General features: G+C 40.1%; 1 protein-coding gene across 8 annotated transcripts in view; it reads right to left on the bottom strand.

Annotated features, from left to right (window-relative positions):
* Positions 1–13,983, bottom strand: part of LOC147032987 (phosphatidylinositol 4-phosphate 3-kinase C2 domain-containing subunit alpha-like) — a 168,508-nt gene that overhangs the window by 27,960 nt on the left and 126,565 nt on the right. For all 8 annotated transcript variants that reach the window (XR_015055420.1, XR_015055421.1, XM_085871067.1 and 5 more), the window contains 2 exons: positions 10,592–10,761; positions 5,992–6,148 (listed from right to left, as the gene is read on the bottom strand). Coding sequence is in view for 6 of the 8 variants with exons in the window: in XM_085871067.1 (XP_085727193.1) it covers positions 5,992–6,148; positions 10,592–10,761 (327 nt within the window). In the remaining 2 variants the exon portion in view is untranslated. The remainder of the gene's footprint in view (positions 1–5,991; positions 6,149–10,591; positions 10,762–13,983) is intronic.

Genomic DNA, 13,983 nt, shown 5'->3' with positions numbered 1-13,983 from the left:
AAGGAATGAGGGATTAAAAGGAGGATAAAGGATAATAAATCAGTCAATCAATCAACAAACAAACACCAAATAGAGTTGATAGAATATGACATCCAGCACTGTGCACAATTATATACAGTGCCTATAGAAAGTCTACACCCCATTTCAAAATTTTCACCTTTTGTTTCCTTATGGTCTGGAATTAAATTGCATTAAATCAGACTTTTTCCACCTTTATTTACACATCATAACCCACAACTTACAAGAGAAAACCAAATTCCACAAATTTCAGTAAATTTATGAAAAATACAAAACTATAATATCTTGGTTGGATAAGTGTCCACCCCCTTAACAAAAATCAATTGTAAATTAGCTCAGGTGTAAATTATAATTGTAAATCACCATCAAAATCACACACCAAGTTAATTGGTCTCCACCTGTGTTAAATTGTAGCGATTCTGATTATTTCAGAATACAATCAGTTGTTCCTGTAGGTTTCCTCTGCTGGGTTGTGCATTTCACAGCAAGACTCAACCATGAGCCCAACGAGCTTTCAAAAGACCTCGAGGATGAAGTTGTGGAAAGGCACAGATCAGGGGATGGGTATAAAAATATTTCAAAGGCCTTGAATATCCCCTGGAGCACAGTCATGATAATCATTAAGAAGTGGAAGGGATATGGTACCACAAAGACCCTGCTGAGATGAGGCCGTCCCTCCAAACTGGATGACCAAGCAAGGAGACTGATCAGAGAGGCCACCAAGAGACCAATGGCAACTTGGAAAGAGCTACAGGCCTTTATGGCAAAGACTGGTCACTGTGTGCATGTGACAACAATATCCCAAGCACTCCACAAGTCTGCCCTGTACGGTAGGATGGCAAGAAGGAAGCCATTACTCAAAAAAGCCCACCTTGAGTCCCATCTGAGGGATGCAAAAAACCACTCTGGAGTCTTCAAAGCCATGTGGCAAAAACGTTTTGTGGTCTGATGAAACCAAGATGGAACTTTTTGGCTTAAATACAAAACGTTACATTTGGTGTAAACCCAATACAGAACATCACCCAAAGAACACCATCCCTACTGTGAAGCATGGTGGTGGCAGCATCATATTACGGGGATGTTTCTCATCAGCAGGGACTGGGGCACTTGTCAGGAATGAAGGGAAAATAGATGCAGAAAAATATGGAAAAATCCGAGAGGAAGACCTGCTGCCCTCTGCTAGAAACCTGAGATTAGGACAGAAGTTCACCTTTCAGCATGATAATGACCCAAAGCACACAGCCAAAGCTCCACTGGCATGGCTCAGGAACAAAAAGATAAATGGCCTTGAGTGGCCCAGTCAGAGCCGCGACCTTAATCCAATCGAAAATCTGTGGCATGACTTGAATATCGCTGTCCATTAATGCTTCTCGTGCAACTTGACTGAGCGTGAACAGTTTTGTCCAGAAGAATTGGCAAATATTTCCCAATCAAGGTTTGAAAAGTTTGTAGAGACCAATCGCAGCAGACTTACAGCTGTAATTGCTGTCAAAAGTGCTTCCACCAAGTATTGACGTTGGGGGAGGGTGGACACTTATCGAACCAAGATATTCTCGTTTTTTATATTTAATTTTCTGAAATTTGTATAATTTGTTTTTCATGTGTAAGTTGTGGGTTACGATGTGTAAATAAAGGTAGAAAAAGTCTGATTTCATGCAATTTAATTGCAGGCGATAAGGCAACAAAAGGTGAAAATTTTGAAAGGGGGTGTAAACTTTCTATAGGTACTTTCTACTTGAATTTAAATAAAATAATGATTTTATCGATAGTTTTAAAAAAAAGTTTTGGAAGTTTAGTTCTACTGAAGCAGTCTTATACACCACCCTTATGCATTGTAATAACATGACGTTGAGTCACAGTTATTAAGGAGATGGAGGCTTTCTTGATCACCATAGACAACACAGCCTCAATCAGCATTATATATAGCCATATCGGTGACCTCTTCTTCACCCAGACACTGCACCCTGTCACATGACACATCAACGACTCAGGGGCTGTACTTGACAGCACCTATTACATACACCACTCTATAAAACATATCCAAGTACTGCAAAACTGGAGGTTCTTGGAAGTATCCTGAAGGCAAAATGTGGTTTAGTGTTCAAGTAGGATATAATTCAATTTAAACAAGTAAAAGAAGACATAAAATGTCATAGCCCCCGTTGTTTTAGTAATTTGCTGTACGCAGTTAAAGGGCAAGTCCATATTTATGCACAACTAAAATGACCGCTACTCTACAATCTTTGATCAGATCGGAAAATAAAGTGTGGTGCATTTGTATATGCCATCCATGCACCGTGCTTGTACCAAGTTTGAACAAAATCGGACCATGCATTTCCGAGAAATGGTTGGGGACACGTTTAAGTAACAAAATTGCCACCAGTCAGCAATCTTTGATCTGATATCGAAAAAAAAATGACATGCATATGTAAGACATCATTCATTATCTGGGTGCCAAGTTTGAACAACATCGGTGAATACATCTTCGAGAAATTGTTGTGGACGCATGCAGACATGGACAAGAAAATTGAGAACAAATCCATAAGCCCCCATTTCGGACCAAGTCCAACAGGGTCTAATCAGGGTTTAAGGAGGTTTAAAGATGTTTAAGTAAATTAATTCTGGATTTTACCGCTGCTTAACTCTGAGTCGATTACATCAGCCGATCTAACATGTTACATTAGTTCTTCATACTTGTTGTTTGGGCTTTAATAACATCCTTCAAAACAGACAATTTCCTGTTTGGAATGATTTCCCATTTTGTTTGGCTGCCAGGTAGGCAGAAAGAGTAAAAATATTATCTTGCTCTTCTCTGCGCATGCGCGGTCATGACAAACTCAGAGCCGAAGTACGGTAAAACGAGAAACTTGTCTTCCTATTCATGTTCTGATTCATGTTCAAAATATCACGTTCAATTTAAACAAGTTGTTCTTAAGGCCCGGTCACACCTTGACGTTTTAGCCAACGTATGCCGATTTTTGAATTTTTTTTCTAAAACGCTGGCACACGTTGAATACGTTATGGGTAAGTTTTGATAACATTGAGAGCACGCTGAAAAACACTGCCATACGTCGTTGTACGCTGGCTTTAAACGTTGTACTTTTTGGTTGTCCTCAAATTTTTTCATGCTTGAAATTTCACGACGTATGCCGGCGTATGACTCGCACGTTCCGCTACGCTGGCCACAGGTTGTATGCACGGTCTGCGATCGTTGACAGACGTCAACACATGCTACTTGTAAGTTAATCATAAGTTGAGACATGCCGAGGTAATGTTTAGCGTACCCGAAACTTATTTCTAACCTATGATTAACGTGTTGTTGGCACGTTACGCGATCGTTGCCACACGTCGACAGACGTTACTTTTAAGTTACTCATAGGCTGAAAGACGTCGGTATAATGGATCGTCTTTGCGTCAGCGTCCACGGCCACGGCCAGGACACTTATTTGCAGCATTCTTCAAACTTTTCTTCGGCATGACGAGGATGTTCACACTTCGATGTCTAGCTTGGCTATGATTCCAATTGTCCATCGGCAGCGTCTATTTAAAATAGTCGAGTTTGAGCGTTTTAACATGTTCAGAAGAAACGCTTCAAATTTCCAAACCCCATCGTCAAAAAACAAAGGCGAGTGACAGCAATTTAAATCGTTCATTGTAAACAATGAAAATAGCAGAGTGATACCATTTAAAAGTCGTTGAGTGTAAAAAAAATCCAATTGTTGAGCGCAAGCATCTACTTTCAATAGTGGAGATGCAGCCATTTAAATCGTTGAGTTTATCATTTAAATCGTTAAATCGTTAAACGCAAGGACGATCCATCATAACCCACACCCTCCCCCTCACACTCACCTACTACTGCCAACATGAACAAATTACTACGAATACTAATACTGATACTGATACTGTTACTGCTGACATGGACATCGACTCAAAAAGGACTCGAAAACACTGTTGGGTTCCCCTTTTATGAACACCATTTTTATATACCAATTCCCAAAACCGCTGGGAACACGTCTTTATATGGCAGTTGTAAGCTAGAAACACGTTAATTTTATTTTTTTTGTCGACTGGAAGACGTCATTGGAATACGTCTACATACGTCGATGTGTGTTGGGACTATGTAAAGAATTGGTTCAAAGCACGTCAAACATAAGTTAGAAATAAGTTTCGCGCAAAAAAGACATTACCGCGACGTGTTTCGACTTATGAGTAGCTTATAAGTAGCCTTTGTGGACGTGTGTAAGCGTCCACATATCGTGTGTAAAACTTATCCCCATCGCATGCGGAACGTGTGTCATATGCCGAGTACGTCGTAAAATTTTGAACATGTTTAAAATTTCTTGACGTACTCTACTTACTACGACGTATGATAGCGTACTTTAGCGTTCTACTCACGTATACCAAACTTACTCATACCGTATTTGACGTGCCCCAACGTTTTAGACACATTTTTCTTAGGTCGGCATACGCTGGCAACATCGCCAAGGTGTGACCGCGATGTTGTCACTTCCATTTCTATGGCAGTTATGATTCGAATCGTTGTGCGTCAGCCTTTTAATCGGCTACGTCACGACATCGTCGGCGATGCGTGCAACGCGCTATGCCTAAGTTAGACTATCGTTGGGCATCGGTTGTGTAGGCCGACAACAGGTTCAGCATTCGTTGGTATAAGTTATCTATAACACAACGAAACGTTCTGTGTCCGTTACCAATGCGTTATACATAAGACCAAGTCGCTATGAATACGTCCGAATCTTTAAAAAAAAACATCAAAAGTTCAACGTAAGCCAGCGTTTTAGATACATTTTAATACGTTGCCATCGCTGGCTAAAACGTCAAGGTGTGACCGGGCCTTTAGATCTTAAGCTGATAAAGATAGACAGGCAGACAGACATTAATTAATTGCTTAACCCCACTTTTCGCTTTGCGTGCACGGGATAACAAATGAAGTGGACAAAGGGGTGGCATTTTGACATCTCGTGTCAATTTTTCTTTCAAAAAGAATATTGCACTAATTAAGGTATTATTTGAGATTGAAAGGCAGACAAGGGGTTGCTCATGTTGTTCTTGTGCTGGAATCACTCGGGAGAGAAATTGAATGCTGAAGCAGGAGGAAACACGTGGAGAAACAATGACTACATAATTCAGCCTCCCTGGTCATCGGTATCTTCCCTGGTAATAAGTATTAGCTCTGTAGCATAACATGTATTAAACACAAAAAAGCCACCAAGACAATGCCGAATAGTGTGCATTTTCGAAATAACCTGATTATAAATAAACCCACAAGGCCAATGCACGTCAAGGATTCATTTCAAAAGTGTTGCAATGTTTGAAAGAGACTGGAAGCATTGCTGATAAACCTCACAGTGGTTGTCCTTGCTCCTCTACTGATGAAAATAATTATGGGAGAGCTTTGGCAGTGGCTGTCAGAAACCGAAGATCCTTGGGGGAAATTGATTAAGAAGTTGTAGTTAACTATTCTTCTGTTTTTAAAGATTTTAAACCAAAACAAATTTCACCCTTTCAAGGTTACATTTGTTCAAGCACTTCATGGAGATGACATACCGACAGTAGAATGGAATTTTGTGAGTGGATGAAACATAGACTTAACATTCAACCAACATTGATGAAGCCTCATTCCATTTGCCCAGCATAGTCAACCTCCATATTTGGCGATATTGGAGTGATGATAATCTTCATTTGGCCAGCGAGGCTCATGTGCAGAATTATCCGATAGTCATGGTGTGGTGTGCGATTCACTGAGACAGTCTTATTGGTCCCTTCATACAAGAATTGATATGTGTATGTATGTCAGTGGCTCGCAATTGGAGCAATTATTATAATAAAATATCCCTATGATTCTAGACTTCTGAGACACCCTGTATTTTAACCACTGCACAAATCAGTTAAGAATCCCCAAAAATTGAATGAAACTATGCAGTGTGTCAAAAAATTAGCATTCATGGTGGCTACCAGGCCAAGAAGACTGAGGAAGAGGTTGGTGTGCTTGCGGATGACATTGTACGCCCGACTGCAAAGATCCACAAAATGCTGGAAGCGACACGTCGGCCGATCTCCACCATTGATCACGTACGCCATGTCTGAGGTCAATACAAAAGGAGCACGGTCCCTGAAAAGCAACATTGTAATCATTGGTTTCATATGTAATGGAAAACTCCAATTACAATCATTGATTTCCTCCTGCATGGACTTGATTTGTACCAGACAATCAACAAAATGATGGTCCACCTATTAGTTCTTTACAATTTTTATTTTAAACTTATGGGATATGACTAGTTAGCAACATATTTACATCAGTGAATGAGTGATGAGTTTAGTGTTAAACCACATCTGCACTAAAACATGAAAGACAACAATGGATAGTTGGATATTATAGTTCCACTTTGATCAATACAACACAAATGGTTGTTCAGAAATTTTAGTTATGAGCAAAATGAACACAACAAACTGCTTATTCGACAGAGCGGTTAACCACGTACGGCTAGGCCAACCCAGGTTGGGAATCTGAGAGGGCCATGCCACACGCAGTGAATCATAAGCACCTTGGAGAAATTCTGTGAGAGGTGAGTAAGGACCTGTATCAACGGGACACCCTCTTCTGGGCACAGCTGTAGTACCACGTGTCCTATAGGAGGGACCCGTCCCCACGAGTCCGGCAGAACTGTTGTCTGGTCACTGCATGCAGTAGACCATAAAATGGGAGGCAGGCTATGGCTCGAGACACCACGTGACTTGTGGTTGGCTTCAGCCAGTTTGAAGTCACCACGGGCACGACGGCTATGTCAAACTCCCCTACCACCCATTCTTTATTTCTTCAAGTCTCACTCTATTTTGTCCCTCATTACTGCTGTTGGTGTGTTTCCCCCTCTCTTTCTGCTGTACATTTTGTTCTCTTGGATCCTGATCCATTCTGTGTTGTAGCACTTCCACGAGCCTAGACTTTGTACACAAAAAAACCTCCAAAAAAATTGCAAGTAGTTGGGAGAGGTTGGGAGAGAAGGGGGTTGATGAGGATGAAAAAGAAAATCACCATTGAGGGTGATGGAAGAGCAGAGGCATGAGAAAAACCGAGTTGTAATGATCCGCATGTTACGAGCAAATCTTTTAAAGATGGTGAACATGCACAGAATGAGTACCAGTTGTACTGGGCCTGGTGTATGCCCCGGTTAGAATAGGTGTACCATATCCCTGTGTGTCGTAAGAGGCGACCAGGGTTGTGTCAGGAAGGGCATCCGGCGTAAAAACCTATGCCAAATCATTATGCGGACAACAAAACGAATTTCCATACCGGATCGGTCGAGGCCCGGGTTACCAACGACTGCCATCGGTACCGGTGGTCAGCAGGGTACCAGTGGAAATTGTGCTACTGCTGGGTGAAGGAGGAGAAGGAGACGGGGAAGGCGAGTCCGGAGGCAGTGGGAGAGGGGGAAGGGTAGAAGTGTGCAGGTGAGAGTTGGAACTCTGAATGTTGGGACGATGACTGGCAAAGGGCGAGAGTTGGCTGATATGATGGAGAGAAGAAAGGTGGACATACTGTGTGTACAAGAGACCAAGTGGATGGGGAGTAAGGCTAGGAGCATTGGAGGTGGTTTCAAACTGTTCTACCATGGTGTGGATGGGAGGAGAAATGGTGTCAGCGTAATCCTGAAGGAAGATTATGTCAAGAGGGTATTGGAGGTGAGGAGAGTGTCTGACCGAGTGATGAGTGTGAAGTTGGAAATTGAAGGGGTGATGATGAATGTCATCAGTGCATATGCCCCACATATGGGGTGTGAGATGGAGTATAAAGAAGATTTCTGGAGTGAGTTAGATGAAGTGGTGGAGAGTGTATCCAAGGATGAAAGAGTGGTGATTGGAGCAGAATTCAATGGGCATGTTGGGGAAGGGAATAAAGAGGATGAGGAGGTGATGGGTCGGTACGGTCTCAACAAGAGAAATGTGGAAAGGCAAATGGTGGTAGAGTTTGCAAAAAGAATGGAAATGGCAGTGGTAAATACGTATTTCAAGAAGGAGGAACACAGGGTGACATACAAGAGTGGAGGAAAGTACAAACAGGTGGATTACATCTTCAGCAGGAGATGCAACCTGAAAGAGATTAGTGACTGTAAGGTGGTGGCAGGGGAGAGTGTAGCTCGAGAGCATCGATTGGTGGTCTGTAGGATGACTTTAGAGGTGAGGTTGAGGAAGAGAGTGAGGGCTGAACCAAGGACCAGATGGTGGAAGCTGAAGGAGGAAGACTTGCGTGAAATTTAGGGAGGAGGTGAGACAGGCGTTGGATGGTGGTAAAGATGGGTGGGATGATTGGGAAACAACAGCAGAAGTTGTGAGGGAGATAGCTAGGAAGGTACTTGGTGTGACATCTGGACAGAGGAAGGAAGATAAGGAGACTTGGTGGTGGAATGAGAAAGTACAGGAAAGTATAAGGAAGAAGGGGTTGGTGAAAAAGAAGTGGGATAGTCAGAGAGATGAAGAAAGTAGGCAGGAGTACAAGGAGTGGCGGCGAAAGGCAAAAAGAGAGGTGGCAAAGGCCAAGGAAAAGGCATATGACGAGCTGTATGAGAAGTTGGATACAAAAGAAGGGGAAAAGGATTTATACCGATTGGCAAGACAGAGGGACCGAGCTGGGAAGGATGTGCTGCAGGTTAGGGTGATAAAGGACGCAAATGGGAATGTGCTGACGAGCGAGGAGAGTGTGTTGAGAAGGTGGATGGAGTACTTTGAGGAGCTGATGAATGAAGAAAATGAGAGAGAGAAGGTTGGAAGAGGTGGAGAGAGTGAATCAGGAAGTGGGGTGGATCAGTAAGGATGAAGTGTGGACTGCTATGAAGAAGATGAAAAGTGGAAAGGCGGTTGGCCCAGATGGTATACCAGTGGAGGCATGGAAGTGCTTAGGAGAGATGGCAGTGAGGTTGTTAACCAGATTGTTTAATGAAGTCTTGGAAAGTGAGAGGATGCCGGAGGAGTGGAGATTAAGTGTACTGGTTCCGATTTTCAAGAATAAGGGTGATGTGCAGAGCTGTGGAAATTACAGAGGGATAAAGTTGTTAAGCCACACCATGAAGTTGTGGGAAAGAGTAGTGGAAGCTCGGTTGAGAGGAGAGGTGACGATCTGTGAGCAGCAATATGGGTTTATGCCAGGAAAGAGCACCACTGATGCGATGTTTGCTTTGAGAATGTTGATGGAGAAGTATAGGGAAGGCCAGAAGGAGTTACATTGTGTGTTTATGGATTTAGAGAAAGCTTATGATAGGGTGCCAAGAGAGGAGTTGTGGTATTGTATGAGGAAGTCGGGAGTGGTGGAGAAGTATGTGAGGGTGGTGCAGGATAAGTATGAGGACAGTGTGACAGTGGTGAGGTGTGCGGTAGGAATGACGGACCGGTTTAAGGTTAAAGTGGGATTGCACCAAGGATCGACTCTGAGCCCTTTCCTGTTTACAATGGTGATGGACAGGTTGACGGACGAGATCAGACTGGAGTCCCCATGGACTATGATGTTCGCGGATGACATCATGATCTGTAGAGAGAGTAGGGAGCAGGCTGAGGCGAGCCTCGAGAGGTGGAGGTACGCACTGGAGAGAAGGGGAATGATAGTCAGTCTGAGTAAGACGGAGTACATGTGCGTAAATGAGAGGGAGGGTGGTGGTATGGTGCGGTTGCAAGGAGTTGAGGTGGGGAAGGTGGATGGGTTTAAATACTTGGGATCAACTGTCCAAAGTAACGGAGAGTGTGGGAGAGAAGTGAAAAAGAGAGTGCAGGCAGGATGGAGTGGGTGGAGAAGAGTTGCAGGAGTGATTTGTGACAGAAGGGTAGCTGCAAGAGCGAAGGGGAAAGTATATAAGACGGTAGTGAGACCAGCTATGTTGTATGGTTTGGAGGCGGTGGCACTACCAAAAAGACAGGAAGCGGAGCTGGAGGTGGCAGAGTTAAAGATGCTGCGATTCTCGCTGGGAGTGACGAGGATGGATAGGATAAGGAATGAGTACATTAGAGGGACAGCGCAGGTAGGACGGTTTGGAGACAAAGTGAGAGAGGCGAGATTGAGATGGTTTGGACATGTGCTCAGGAGGGAAGCGGAGTATATCGGGAGAAGGATGTTGAAGATGGAGCTGCCAGGCAGGAGGAGAAGAGGAAGGCCAAAGAAGAGGTTCATGTATACGGTGAGGGCGGACATGCGGGTGGTTGGAGTGTCAATGGAAGATGTGGAGGACAGAGCGAAATGGAGACGGTTGATCCGCTGTGGCGACCCTAACGGGAGCGAGCCGAAAGAAGAAGAAGAACATGCACAGAATGAACCACATGCTGCAACACTGGTCATCTCAATTAACAACAGACTATCATCAAGTGATGCAGGTATCTTATTTTGATTGGCCAGGAAGTTTTTCTTCCTCTTGGCCATTTGTAAGTTAATCTTCTTCTCAGTGGTGTTGAGTCTATCCATTCAGGGCAAATTAGTGAGAGCTACAAATATCCAGGTCAACAACAACAACAAAAAAACCACCATCTACTTCAAACAAATTCCAATTCCATTTCACAAACTGCAAAATACACTTACCTCTTTATATTTCCAAACATCTGTGCATGTCCCAAGAACTTTCCGAAGTCTATGTGGAACATGTGTCCTGTTGTACGCATCATGATGTTGTCATTGTGTCGGTCACAAATTCCCAGCACATATGTGGCAACACAACAACCGGCACAGGAATATATAAAGTTTTCCACAGCCTGTGGAAACATGCGTTCATTTTAAAAAAACTTTGATGTAAAGGTTCCAACATCACTTGTATCATTGTTAACCTGTCATGATGCTACCTTTATTACAGCTTTTTTTTCGTTGCAATATTCTCTCAATGTGACAAGTATTATTATTATTATTTTTAAATCAAATGGTCAGAGGTCATAAGCTAAACTAGAACAGCGCATTAATTTATAACTAGAAACAGCAATCAAAGATTGCAGACCCTCGTGAGAACATTTGTGTGGTTTTATAGTGCTGTACGTATTTAATAGACGGACTGACATTCTAATTATAATTACTTTACAGATGGACTGACATTGTAATTGTACATACTTTACAGATGTACTCACATTGTAATTGTACATACTATATTGACATACTTAGGTTCTTATTGTACATACTTTATCGACATACTCGCATTCTAATTGTACATACTTTATAGACGTACATACGTTCTAATTGTACATACTTTATAGACGTACATACGTTCTAATTGTACATACTTTATAGACGAACTTACATTCTCATTGTACATACTTTATAGACGTACTCACATTCTAATTGTACATACTTTGCAGATATACTCTCATTCTAATTGTACATACTTTATAGATGTACTCACATACTAATTGTACATACTTTATAGATGTACTCACATTCTAATTGTACATACTTTACAGATATACTCACATTGTAATTGTACATACTTTATAGATATACTCACATTCTAATTATACATACTTTATAGATATACTCACATTCTAATTATACATACTTTATAGATATACTCACATTCTAATTGTACATACTTTATAGATGTACTCACTTTACAGATATACTCACATTCTAATTGTACATACTTTATAGATGTACTCACATTCTAATTGTACATCCTTTATAGATGTACTCACATTCTAATTATACTTACTTTGCAGATATACTCTCATTCTAATTGTACATACTTTATAGATATACTCACATTCTAATTATACATACTTTATAGATATACTCACATTCTAATTATACATACTTTATAGATGTACTCACTTTACAGATATACTCACATTCTAATTGTACATACTTTATAGATGTACTCACATTCTAATTGTACATCCTTTATAGATGTACTCACATTCTAATTATACTTACTTTGCAGATATACTCTCATTCTAATTGTACATACTTTATAGATGTACTCACATACTAATTGTACATACTTTATAGATGTACTCACATTCTAATTGTACATACTTTACAGATATACTCACATTCTAATTGTACATACTTTACAGATATACTCTCATTCTAATTGTACATACTTTATAGATATACTCACAATCTAATTATACATACTTTATAGATATACTCACATTCTAATTATACATACTTTATAGATGTACTCACTTTACAGATATACTCACATTCTAATTGTACATACTTTATAGATGTACTCACATTCTAATTGTACATCCTTTATAGATGTACTCACATTCTAATTATACTTACTTTGCAGATATACTCTCATTCTAATTGTACATACTTTATAGATGTATTCACATACTAATTGTACATACTTTATAGATGTACTCACATTCTAATTGTACATACTTTACAGATATACTCACATTCTAATTGTACATACTTTACAGATATACTCACATTCTAATTGTACATACTTTATAGATATACTCACATTCTAATTGTACATACTTTATAGATATACTCACATTCTAATTACACTTACTTTACAGATATACTCACATTCTAACTGTACATCCTTTATAGACGTACTCACATTCTAATTGTACATACTTTATAGATATACTCACATTCTCATTGTACATCCTTTATAGATATACTCACATTCTAATTGTACATCCTTTCTAGATATACTCACATTCTAATTGTACATACTTTATAGATGTACTCACATTCTCCTGACTGTATGCATAATTTATATATGTACACACATTCTAATTGTACATCCTTTATAGATGTACTCACATTCTAATTATACTTACTTGACAGATATACTCACATTCTAATTGTACATACTTTACAGATATACTCACATTCTCATTGTACATACTTTATATACACACTCACATTCTAATTGTACATACTTTATAGATGTACTCACATTCTCCTGACTGTATGCATAATTTATATATGTACTCACATACTAATTGTACATCCTTTATAGATGTACTCACATTCTAATTATACTTACTTGACAGATATACTCACATTCTAATTGTACATACATTACAGATATACTCACATTCTAATTGTACATACTTTACAGATATACTCCCAATCTAATTGTACATACTTTACAGATATACTCACATTCTCATTGTACATACTTTATAGATATACTCACATTCCCATTGCACATACTTTATATACACACTAACATTCTAATTGTACATCCTTTATAGATGTACTCACATTCTAATTATACTTACTTTACAGATATACTCACATTCTAATTGTACATACTTTACAGATATACTCACATTCTAATTGTACATACTTTACAGATATACTCACATTCTAATTGTACATCCTTTCTAGATATACTCACATTCTAATTTTACATCCTTTCTAGATATACTCACATTCTAATTGTACATCCTTAAAAGACGTACTCACATTCTCATTGTACATCCTTTATAGATATACTCACATTCTAATTGTACATACTTTATAGATGTACTCACATCCTAATTGTACATACTTTATAGACGTACACACATTCTAATTGTACATACTTTATAGACGTACTCACATTCTAATTGTACATACTCTATAGACGTACTCACATTCTAATTGTACATACTTTATAGATTTACTCACATTCTAATTGTACATACTATATAGACGTACTCACATTCTAATCGTACATACTGTTACGGCTGTGGAAATTTGCAATACACCATAAAGGTCCTTAGATCAGTTATGATGCTAAGTTTCTGTGCAGATAGGTCCCCACCGTTGTTTAAAGGGGTTTCTTCATGTTCACCGGGCTGCGACCCTTTGAGCTCGCCGTTTTTCTTTTTCTATCATTATTTTGAACCAAAAACGTCTCAACCACCATTACAACCACCTTAACCACAATGCCAACCACTCCACCATCACAACAACCATGATCGCCTCAACCATCAACCACAACCGAACCACCACCACCAACGTCGCTCTCAACATCC

Source organism: Eptatretus burgeri, chromosome 2, assembly GCF_056783735.1.
Source record: "Eptatretus burgeri isolate ZD-2024b chromosome 2, Ebu_testis_v1, whole genome shotgun sequence".
NCBI lineage: Eukaryota > Metazoa > Chordata > Myxini > Myxiniformes > Myxinidae > Eptatretus > Eptatretus burgeri.
This window is presented reverse-complemented; position numbering and strand designations above follow the sequence as displayed.